The 12084-nt window shown below is 31.0% G+C and overlaps 1 protein-coding gene across 2 annotated transcripts in view; it reads right to left on the bottom strand.

The window, feature by feature from the left end:
* Positions 1–12084, bottom strand: part of KIAA2026 (KIAA2026 ortholog) — a 128286-nt gene that overhangs the window by 34115 nt on the left and 82087 nt on the right. Inside the window, exons 4-5 of one of the 2 annotated variants that reach the window (XM_032849598.1) lie at positions 11854–11933; positions 3050–3139 (exon numbers count right to left, since the gene is read on the bottom strand). In XM_032849598.1, coding sequence (XP_032705489.1) covers positions 3050–3139; positions 11854–11933 — 170 coding nt within the window. The remainder of the gene's footprint in view (positions 1–3049; positions 3140–11853; positions 11934–12084) is intronic. The other variant, XM_032849597.1, reaches the window with a different exon arrangement.

The following is a 12084-nucleotide window of genomic DNA, read 5'->3' as shown; positions in this document are numbered from 1 at the left end:
GTTTTGACAGTGATAACTTCTTATGAAGATCAAAATTAATACTCTACTTGTCTGGCAATAATGAAGGAAGCCCACAGGCAATGCATCACAAGTTCATGCACTTAATTTCTTAATTAATATTAAGAAAGTCTCTCAGGTCCTTATTATGAGTCCAATTCTTATAAATATTGTTACTTCCTTTGTAATTCACAGTATATCAGCAAGGGCAAATACATGGACAAACACAAGAAACAACAGACAATGAGGAAAGAGAACAAAAGCAAAAAAACACACACACACCTTCAAAATATATAGCATAAAGGTCTTTTGGTAAATGTTTAATTAGAGTTACTGATATCAATAAATTTTTAGAATATCAGTATAATTACGGATATTCATAATGATCCTTGACTCATCAAAAAAGGGTTAAAATATTTTTCAATATAGTAAAAGGAGGCACATAAGTTTGTCATTCAATAATTAAAATAAGAAATTAAAAAAAAAAGAAATATCGTCCTAAAGTTCAGGTTTTGGTTATCTAGAAAATTCATTAAGTGAAACACCTTATTCCCAAATGATGGCGGACAAACTAGTATTTAATATTAGTATAAACATCCAGTATAGTTATTCTTACAACTAACATCTATCATAATCAGTATTGGTTTCCATAGAAAAATAAGGAATGATACTAAAATGTAAACATTTACGGTCTATCGCTACCATTAAGCTTTGTGGCCATTATAAGCTATTCATGAAAAAACCTTTTAGGCAGTTTAAAGGGGAATAGTTTATATGTTAGTAATCTCATTAAGATTATTCCCATTAAGTACAGTCCCAAGAATTTCTATTTCTTGAAGAGCAGAAAACATATTTTAAAACTAATATGCGGGGCGCCTGGGTGGCTCAGTCAGCTGGGTGTCCAACTCCTGGTTTTGGGTCAGGTCATATCTCAGCATTCTGGGACTGAGCCCTATATTGGGCCCCTGCCTTGATGATGAGTAACAAAATTGCTTTGACTCTAAATACTGTTTTAGAGTATTTAGAGCATTCAGCACAGGGTCTGCTTGTCCCTCTCCCTCTGCTCCTCCCCACACTTGAGCTCTCTCTCTCAAATAAATAAAATCTTAAAAAGAAAAAAATAATATGCAAATTCTAAGAGTCATGGACAAGTTAAAAATTTAGAGTCACAAAATTTAATCAATTAAACCCTGTATGTAACCTAAAATTTTCTTATAAACATGCCTTCAAAGACTACAATGTCAAGTATTTGTAATCTATGTATTCTTTCACCTTTTTACTTGTTCCTGTAAACGAAGGCAATATGCATATACCTTGGAATATGGAAGTGAGGTAGAAGACTTTACAGGAAAACTCTAGGATCTTTGAAGAAATCTTTTGCTTTTACAATATATGCTACAAATTAAGTACATTATGCATAAAACTACTCATTAAAAACAAATAAAAAACCCTAATTTATAATACGGGAACAAGTTAAGATGCACACATTATGTTTACCTGCAGCATAGAAAACAATTAGCAAATTTATTTAACTAAGTTTCTATTTAGACTCATGAAGAACAGACAACTCACTAAAAATAAACAGCTTCTGCAAAAATTGTAAATAACACCCTGGTTAAAAGACTATTCTTTCCTATTAAAGGACAGAATCAGTCCTTTATGAGCATATAACATTAAATATATTAAAAGCAGCTTTGTTGAGGAGAAAATATTCTAATATAAATGTTGTTTGGGAAATACATCACAGAGATAAATTTTAAAACAGCTGGTGTGCATATGTGTACACACATACAAAGTACACATATATACATATGTGTATATATAAAAATATGTATGTGTATATATACAAAGTATACATACATATGTATATATGAACATATAAGAATCTAATAAGGGCCTAAACCATTTTTAATGGAAATATTTCTAAAAAATATATAGTCTTCTACATTCTAGGATTATATACCTCAATATAATGTTTTATGAACATTTTTCTATTCTACCTCTTAGATTATATCAATATTTTCAAGGATATCACATGAAACTTCTGAAATGCCTGACTCTGTTTTACACCTATATTAAATAACCTCAGAAAGTTGTCCTTTTATGGCACTTAAGTCTCTTTCCTTCAGAGTGCTACCAATATGTCTTTTCTAGAGAGCATACAAAATGACTACTACAAATCTGCTGAAATGCAGCTTGCTGTTTCACTATCCTTATTTTATACATAATTCTAGATTAATAGGTTCTGAGCAAAGACCTAAAATTGAGTGGCTTCATGGCATTCCTAAGGCATAAAACCCTTAAAATAATGATTGATTTTTTTAAAATAATGATTGATTTTCTGCAGTGCTTAAAGCCTTCCTCGTTTTTTTACTGGTGTATAACGGAGTTTTGAATCTGCAGTATCACTGAATGTCAGCTAAACAAGTATTAGCTATTTAATGAATTACATAATTGAGTGTTTTAGCAAGTGTTAAGTGAATAAATATAATGCCTTTATACTCTATACCCACAAGAATAAAAAATGAAGGTAAAATTGTGAATTTAGAATATATAGTGAAAGATTAAAAAAGACCTTCAGCTGATAAAGGTGTTTTAAAAAGATACTGTTAAGCATGTATCAAAAACATCTGGGGCAGGACTAAACAATTTGTATCTGTTATTTATGTCACAGTTATTAAAATTTTTATTTTACTAAGCAATAAACTTCCATTAAAAGCATGTAATTATTAATAAAGAATATCTGCAACGTAAGCATTACCCAAAAAACTACCAGTCAGAAAACAACCAACCAGTATATTGGGAAATACTTAAAACTATACCTGATATAAACCAGGCAAACAAAATTAATTTACTTGCCTTGGTACCATTTTTGTTATGAAAAATGAAAACTAGACCACACAGGAGAAATAAAAGGAACAGTGTTTCTATTTTTCATTGCAATTTTTTATATAATCCAGGAGAACAAGACTTGAAAAAAAAGCTTTAGAAAAAAGCAGGAATAAATTTTAATGCTGACAATAATAGATAGAACTTTTGGATCAACACCTACCGATTTTTTTCTACTGTTTTCCAGATCTTTGAGTTCATTCTCGATTTTTGTGATTAATTCCCTGAGTTCATCAAGATTAGTGCAAATAAGCTAAAATAAAACACAAAAACACAGCTTGATAACACATAATATAAAACAACCAAAATGTGGTAACAGAAGTTGTTTTAACATATACTAAATTCACAATTATTTGTATTTGTAATAGCAAAAAGCAAAGAAAGCCCCACAAGTTTATATTTTAAAAGATACTATTTTTATAATGCATGAACTTCAGGCTTAGGATAAAAATAGCTGAAATTTCAACACTGGTGGTATCATACCACACTTCCCTGTTCTCAGCTTGCTTTATAATCCAGATACTTTCTTAACATTATTAACTTTCAGCCCAGAATGACAAAGATCTGGAAACTCACCCTAGATTTCACAGGTTACTAAATCACCTTTAAGAAATGCTTCATCAGGCAGTCTCCTAGTTGGTGAATAAATGCACCCTTGGAGAACTGTCATTATACCTTTGATTTGGTTCGCTAATTATACAATTAAAATAATTATACTGCTGTTGGCATTGCTAAGAAAGAAGGATTTCCACTGTCTGTAATATATTCAAAAAAGTAAATGAATTTAAGTACCCATTCTTAATATGATCTTAGTAATCTTTAACAAAACCATTGCTACAGATAGTATCTATTTCCCTTCATAATTATGCAGTTCATTTTACTTCACCTTGGTAATATTGGCAAATGGCCAAAATAATTGGGTTTTAGTTATGAGTAATCAAACTAGTTTGTATTAACTACTAAAGCTTTAAACAGTGAAGTGTCAGCAACAACCAAAATATTAATAACTACGTTTTAGTTCTTAAAAAAATTAGTTTCTCCCAATATATTTAACTTTTTTCCTAAAATAACTTAAGCTCATATTTTTAAAAATCTATAATGAAAAAGAAATAGGTTTCTAAAACAAAAAAACCAGCCCACAGAGAGGAAAAGTTTTAGATTAATCAAAGTCTTGTAAATGTTTATACTGTGATAATTTAAAAAAAATACTACACTTAGAAAACTATTAATTTACCATAAGATTATATCAGCCCATGTTTGTTACATTCATGAATCTTTGTGTAAGGGTATTGTTCTCCTAAAAGGCGTATTTCTTGTAAAAGAAAATGAAAACAACAAAAGAAAAGGGGGTTAAAACAAGATCATTTCTTGTGACTACTGTGACAAAAATGGGAAAGTAGGGCCCCTTTAAACTTCCTATATAATACCATGTGAAATCACATGGCATTTACTCTACATAAATGACAATATGGTTCAATCTAATAGGTTAAGAAAAATTATCACAGTTATTATTTTAATTAGTATTAAAATTATTATTGGAAATGTCTACATAATTTCAAACTCAAAGAACTGACAATGCAGAGAAAATACGCATTTAAGGAACCCAAATTAAATAATTCCAGAGTAGAAAACAGTACACAGTGATATAGTAGAACAGTGCTGCTATTTATTATAAAATACATATGCCCATTTGCCAAATCTAGAGTTATGGAAGAAATGCTGGTGAGCAGTGGACAGAACAACTATGGAAGTGCCTCTAGAACTTTGTAATGTCTTCCACTTCTATCTTGTTGGACCTACATCAGGTTTTTAGTAAGCGCTCAGTGGGAACTAAACTTCTCATTGTATAATCTGCTATTTTGATCACCAAGTCATATGTGCCCCAGAACTAGCAGATATTTACATGCCCTTTCACTGAATTTGGTGCACTAAATATCACAACATAGATTTCTCATTTGCACAGATGGCAAAGCTCAGAAGAATTTTCACTTGCATCTTAGATGTCTCATTACACAAGGAATAAGGGTACATTTTGTGTATATAGTTTGTAGAAACTTAGAACAACAATGAAAACATACACCTCTACAACTAGACACACTCTAAGACAATTAAAATCTTTCAATTCATGGAATCAACAAATATTTCTTTCTATTTAAAGGAAGAAGAACACAGTTCTGACGTCAAACTGAATGATTTCCACACCTTAAGAGCTATATGGCTATATAAACCAGTACTTTGAAGTGGCTTACCTGGTTAGTAAGTAAATCAGTGCTTCTCAAACTTTAATGTGCGTAAGAATCACCTGGGAATCTTGTTAAAATGGAGTTTTTGATTTAGTAGGTCTGAGGTGGGACCTGAGATTCTGCATTTCTAACAAGTTCCCAGGTATGGGCTGCAGATCATACTTTTAAGCAGTAAGGTACTAAATGATTATAAATTCCAAATTTTCATGGCTCCTGAAATATTTTGGTACTATGTAGCTAAGGAATATGAAGATTCAAAAAGACTAATTTCCAAACAGGGGATAAAATGCTGAATTAAATGCACAATGATAAGATAAATATTCCTTATATGACATGACTCTCAAACATAAATTTTATTGAATTTGAGGGTGAAAATATTTTAGCAATACTTACTTTGAATTTATCTTAAAATGAATTAATAGTTACATAACAATTTACAATCCCTTTCTATACTCTCTACAAATAGATATAATATATATCTAATACAGATAACTGAAAATATAGGGCCAAGTTCAGCTCTGAGAAAATTCACGTATAGAAACATAATTCTATTGTTACTAATTGTAACTATTACTAATATTGAAAGAAAAAATAATCTGACTCAAGCCAGTATACCCTCTATTCTTTCTCTTTTACATAGTAAGGCATATGTGTGGCCTTTAAACTTGACTCAACTTCAGATGGTGCTTTTAAAAACAAAATCAATGCATGGGGCGCCTGGGTGGCTCAGAGGGTTAAAGCCTCTGCCTTCCACTCAGGTCATGATCCCAGGATTCTGGGACCGAGCCCTGCATCTGGCTCTCTCCTTGGTGGGGAGCCTGATTCCTCCTCTCTCTCTCTGTCTGCCTCTCTGCCTACTTGTGATCTCTCTCTGTCGAATGAATAAATAAATAAAATCTTAAAAAAAAAAATTAATCCAATAAATAAAGTTCATCTATAAGGAAAACAGAAGCATTTTTTTTGAACAAAGTAAAACACCTTATTAAAACCTCCTTCTCATTACCCTGGATTAGAAAAAAATATCTGAGACTCAAGGCCAAGAGGGATGAAAAAGGAAAGCTACACAGCAGGTCAGATCACAGTTGGAACATACCATTAACACTCATGAGAGGTTTTCAGTCATACCGCAGAAATTGCAAAGAGTTTTATCCCCCAGGAAAACTTGAAGGCTTTATACTGTCCCTCAACATTTCACTTGAGGCAACCCATGACAGAGCCACAAAATCATAAATCTTAAGAGCTGAAAACAACTAAAAATATATAATTTTTGGACTAAAAAGGTATCTTTCCAACTCATATTTGAACTAATTAAAACTAACGGAGGTAAAGTAACCTAAGATGACACACTGGTAGAGGAGACCAGAAAATGTAGAACTCATCTACCTCCTAATATATCATATTCTTTAAGGGGTCTTTCTAAACAAGACAAAAAAAATCTAATAACAATTGAATATGTGTTTATAGTTTTAGGATTTAGTTCATACCTAAGCTTTCATTACTATTAAGTGATAAATATTAAAAGGCCCTCTTCTCCAACTCAAGAAGCAGGAATGTGTATATATATAGAGAGAGGGAAGGTTCTGTAGAGATCAAAAGAATTCCATTACTATTATCTCAGAAAAACTGCAAAATAAATCCTTCCTTACTTTATCACTACTTCAAATTAGAAATTATGCCCTTTGGGTTTACAGACAATTACTTTATTTGTTCCGAAAAGGACATAAGGTAGCATATAAAACTAAAGCAATACAGTAAATTAAAAAAGCCAAGGGAAAACAATGCAGAAGTCAAAATGAATAGGTCCAAAAAAACTGGATCTCTCACTCATAATATGCTAACACAACAAACCTATACTTTATTATAAAAATTGTAAGCAAAATTTTAAATTCATGGTATAAATTCAAATTGCATATTGTATTTAAACTAAAATTATATTAACATCTTAAAACTATGAGGATAGGAAAAATCCTTCTCATTTCTTATGATTACCATAACAAGGAGAATGACTGCTTCAAAACCTGCAACTAGGATATTATGTGGGATGTGAAAAATAATTCTGATTAACAAGATATTTACATTTATTAATGAGACACATTTCTCTCAGTGCACAATATTTAAAAATAGAAAGAATTTTAAGAGGGAAGTAAAACACACACTGTTAGAAAGAAATAAAAAAGCTGAAGCTGAAAATACATTTTATATTTACATTATTCATATTATTCAAAATAATATAATCAAAAGGTCCAAACACAGTGAAGCAGTTGAACTCCAATTTAATTCTGGACTCAACTTGTTATACTGAGGGTCTCAATCTGTTACTTTATTTCATATCTTTAGTTTCTCCACTGGTTAAATGGAGAAATATAGTTTTTTCAGAGGTTAAGGATCCGTGAATTTATGCTTCTGTTTGAAAACAATACTAATATATAAGTCTTAGCATCTGGATTCTGGAATTTCTTTGCAAAGCACTTTTAGAATAAGTCACACTTATGCAACAGTAGCAAGTATACATTACATTCAAAGATACTAGTTACCAATGAAAAGCAAAGTCATGGTAACTAAGGCTCTTACATTATTTTAAAAACTGATCTTACTGAGACTGAACACATTAAGTTTTAAAAATACTTTCTATGGGGCGCCTGGGTGGCTCAGTGGGTTAAGCCGCTGCCTTCGGCTCAGGTCATGATCTCAGGGTCCTGGGATCGAGTCCCGCATCGGGCTCTCTGCTCAACAGGAAGCCTGCTTCCCTTCCTCTCTCTCTGCCTGCCTCTCTGCCTACTTGTGATCTCTGTCTGTCAAATAAATAAATAAAATCTTTAAAAAAAAAAAAATACTTTCTATGACTTTGTTACAATTGTGTACAAAATGACAATTCACATAATATTAGATTTCTTTTTCAAATATTAAATTTCAAAAAGGTGTACTGGCAAAAATTAACTTTATTAAGAAAAATGTTATTTACTTTTCAGCTTAACAATCTTTCTTATACTACAAAACTGGTAAAATAAATAATTTAGTCAATTTAACAAAGTCATAATTGTTAAATATGATACAAAAGCTTAAATCACCAACATGCGAAACACTAAAAAAGAAGTATTTCCTAATATTTTGGAGACCTATTACTAAATTAAAAAACTTAAGTTCCCCTATATGCCAACTATAACCACCATAACACTATAGTAGGGCTAAGCAGAAGTTTTCCCTCTGATTAACATAATGATGCAAATATTATTTGGTTTTTCACTTTTCAAATTATTGTAGACTTTATCATGATATTTTATGATTTATGAAATATGACCGAATCCAAGATTATTTCAAGGTCTTAAGTAGCTAAGAAAAGTGGTAAAGGTCAATGATAGTTGCTTTTAAGCCAGTTCTTAATTGATTTTCCTACTCATAACACTACTTAGGTCTGAAGCATGTGGCATGCTTACTTGAAAACATAAGAATAAAACAGTAAGGTCTATCATTTAATCTTACAACACCCTATGAAGTAGGTATGATTACTACCTGACTATACAGAGGAGGAACTGGACGTACAAAGGGCTTAAGAATACAGAGTTAGTGGTAAAGTTGACATTAGAACCTATGTAGCCTGGTCCCAGAATCCATATGCTTAACCACTATGCACATTACTGGTATCCACCTGGACCCACTGAATCAAAGATGAAATCTTGGAAGATAACACCCAGGAATTTTCATTTTAATAAGGGCATCACATTATTTTTATACTACCTAAAGTTTGAGAACCACTGATATAACTCTTGACACAAGTGGCACAGATATGGTTAGTTCCTTTACAATACACACAAAAATAAATGCAATCCACCATTTGAGTTTCTACAGTGTAGACCTTAAATAAAGGTGGGATAATTATTTTCTTAAACTGAGGTACAGATATTAGGTGTACATGTAAACATGGACTCCTCCTGAAGCCAATAGGCAGACTAGGTTAATTTCTAGCTTTAAAAAAAAAAAGTCAACAAAAACAATGACAAATTAGAAAGTAGTTGAGGTCAAAACAGGACTCACTTTTTTTATGCATGAGGACTTAACAAAAAATAAACTTCACAATTTAATCCCTCAACACATTTCTCTCTTTGCATGTTTAAATCAATTTAAAGATGGACTAGTCCTTTGACAAATAAATCAGGTTTTGCAAAAGGGATCTGATATCTCTCCACCAACAGCTTCATTATTTTTAGCACAAAGATATTTTAGAATAAATACTATGAAGAAAATCTTCCAGCTAAACTTTTCTATAAAGTACTTTTATGTGTAATACTAGAAATGTGATATTTAAAGAACCTGGATAAAATAAATAATTTGCAGGGGCACCCGGGTGGCTTAGTCAGTTAAGTGTCCAATCTCAGGATTGTGAGATGGAGCCCCACATTAGGTTCCAAGCTGGGCATGGAGATGCTCTCTCCTTCTCCCTCTACCCTTCCCCATGCCTATCATCCTTTCTTAAAAAAACAAAACAAAAAAAAAACAAAACAGAACAAAACCAAACAAAAAAACAAAACCAAACAAAATACAAAGGAATAATTTGTAGAATCTGAGGTGCTAAATGACATTGCTAGAGCTTTCAGGAAGGAAATAAATTTGCTTCTTTATTACATAATGATCAGTTCCTTACATGTGGGGAACTTCCAAATAATGAAAGAAACAAACTATATATAAAGTTATTTTGAAAGGCAGAACTATAGGTTTTGTCTGTAACAACAAAATTTACTAGTGACTAATACTGTCTCATCTCCTGTTCTTTGCTTATTTAAAGCAAATGACCTATTTCCTGGGAGACAGCTGTCAATTTTCTTTATGAGTAATACCATGGCATTCATGTTATAAACTAGGCATAAGAACCACAGTTCTCATAAGCCTATTCCCCATCCTAGCCACACACACACACACACACACACACACACACACACACACATTCTAGGACACCTTAAGAACTAGGAAGGAGATTTTATTTATTTTAAACAGTTCAATTTTGCAAAATTCAAACTTTCACCTTAAGTTTCTGAGGGTGATAAGCAAACGGTCAGTAATTGACAAAGCATCATTTAGTACTTTTTTTAACTTTTTAAAAACTTTTTTGCTCATGACCCATGGTCAAAAATGTATTTTACACTGCATGCCAGTACAATAAGCACAAGATCAAAACCAAAGTTTCATGAAACGGTATTACCCTTACTATATCTGACACACTCATAATTTCTTTTCTATTTTAACTGTTAGCTTAAAAAAGTAATGCCGGTCATGTAATCCACTAGATTAATCTCATGCCTCACTAATGAATACCATTTGCCGTTTGAAAAACACTGTTCATGCTGTCTACGCCACTTATTACATATGAAAGTCCATTCACTAGGATAGGAATGGAGATAAACAGCAACAGCAGGCCAGATCTGTTCTGAGACTTATATTCCCGGATCGAATATTTTAAGGTATTGAGCGGAAGAGTGAGTGGGGAAAACAGCAAAGGCTGTGATGATATCAGTGACAGAATAACAATATACTATTAAAGTATGGTAAGAGGTATAAGCAATGATTAGAAAGTCCTCCAAGTAAAACAGTAAACATACATTTTCCGCTAAATATCCCGTAACCAAGGTTATATTATAAAAAATGATTTTGTAAAAATGTTTGTAATTCATTCTAAGAATATCATTAAAAATATTCTATTCTAAAATACTAAAAGAAAATTGTCATTTTCTTTCACTGCTCATTTAAAAATATTAAATTTTTACCAATTAGTAACTTCCATAAAAACAATTCCAAAAATAAGGTTTTTACTAAAAAATAGATGTGTCTACATTTTTGAATGTATATATTCAAAAAATTATATTCAAAAAGTCAAATATATATGATCAACTCACATTATATATTATCAATATTTTCATAGTTATTACTCCTTTATTTTCTCCTTGACTTGAGACTGACAAAAATTCATTTTAACATCACTTATTTTTTGGCAATTAAGTATTAGGTTATAAAACTTTTGAAACTGGATTGGACACAGTAATACAAAGAAAGTTTTAAAAAGGGTCATTTGAAGAAAACACATTTTTTATAAAATAGAAAATAAAAGTATTATTTGAAGTGAGAATCTCTGCTTATTCTGGTACCAGCTACAAATGAAAACTCTTAAAATAATAATATGGCACTAAGTATACTTTTTTCTTTTTGCAGAAATGTTTAAAGACCATTCAATTAAATGTTACTTAATATTCTTTCTGAAGTTCCTATATAGCTAAGAGTTAAAATATTTGTGTCAACCATTATTACAGTGTCCAAATAACTGAAAATAAATTGCTTATTTACAAATTATTTACAAATTATGATTTATTCTTGGAAGACTTACATACTTACTTTCATATATTGTTATATAAATATGTTATATAAATATCTATATTATTATATTTATAATATATAATGTATATTCTATTAAACTACTTCTACAAAGCAGTATAGCATTTAAAAACCAAAGAGACTTTTGGCTACAAAGAGACAAAAACAGAGGTAAAAAATTTTGAAACATTAGATTCAATTTTAACTATACCTTGTACTTGAAGGGGAAAAAGTCACAGATGGAAACATTTCATTGAAAGTATACCCATGACAGTGGAATTTAGCCAATCTCTTGAGGAACAATATAAACAAACATTAAAACAAAAAATTAAACTACTAAATGTTGAGACAAAATTGAAATATTTACCTGAAATTCTGGTACAGCAGATGACTTTGTAACAGTTTTCCTCTTCTTTGTGATTGCTTTTTTAGATACAGATTTTTTTCCTTTCAAGATTAAAAGAGAAAAGCTTCATAATACTGTTTATAGCACTTCATTAACAAAAACCAAATTACATAGAACCTTGAAAGTTAAAATATAACTAACAGATGGCTGCTAGTGAGTCAAATAAAAATGATGAATCAAAACAAGCCCCAG

The sequence above is a fragment of the Lontra canadensis genome, unplaced genomic scaffold (assembly GCF_010015895.1).
Source record: "Lontra canadensis isolate GAN:19392208 unplaced genomic scaffold, GSC_riverotter_1.0 scaffold234, whole genome shotgun sequence".
Taxonomy (NCBI): domain Eukaryota; kingdom Metazoa; phylum Chordata; class Mammalia; order Carnivora; family Mustelidae; genus Lontra; species Lontra canadensis.
Note: the sequence above shows the minus strand (reverse complement) of the source record. Positions and strands in the feature narration are given on the sequence as shown.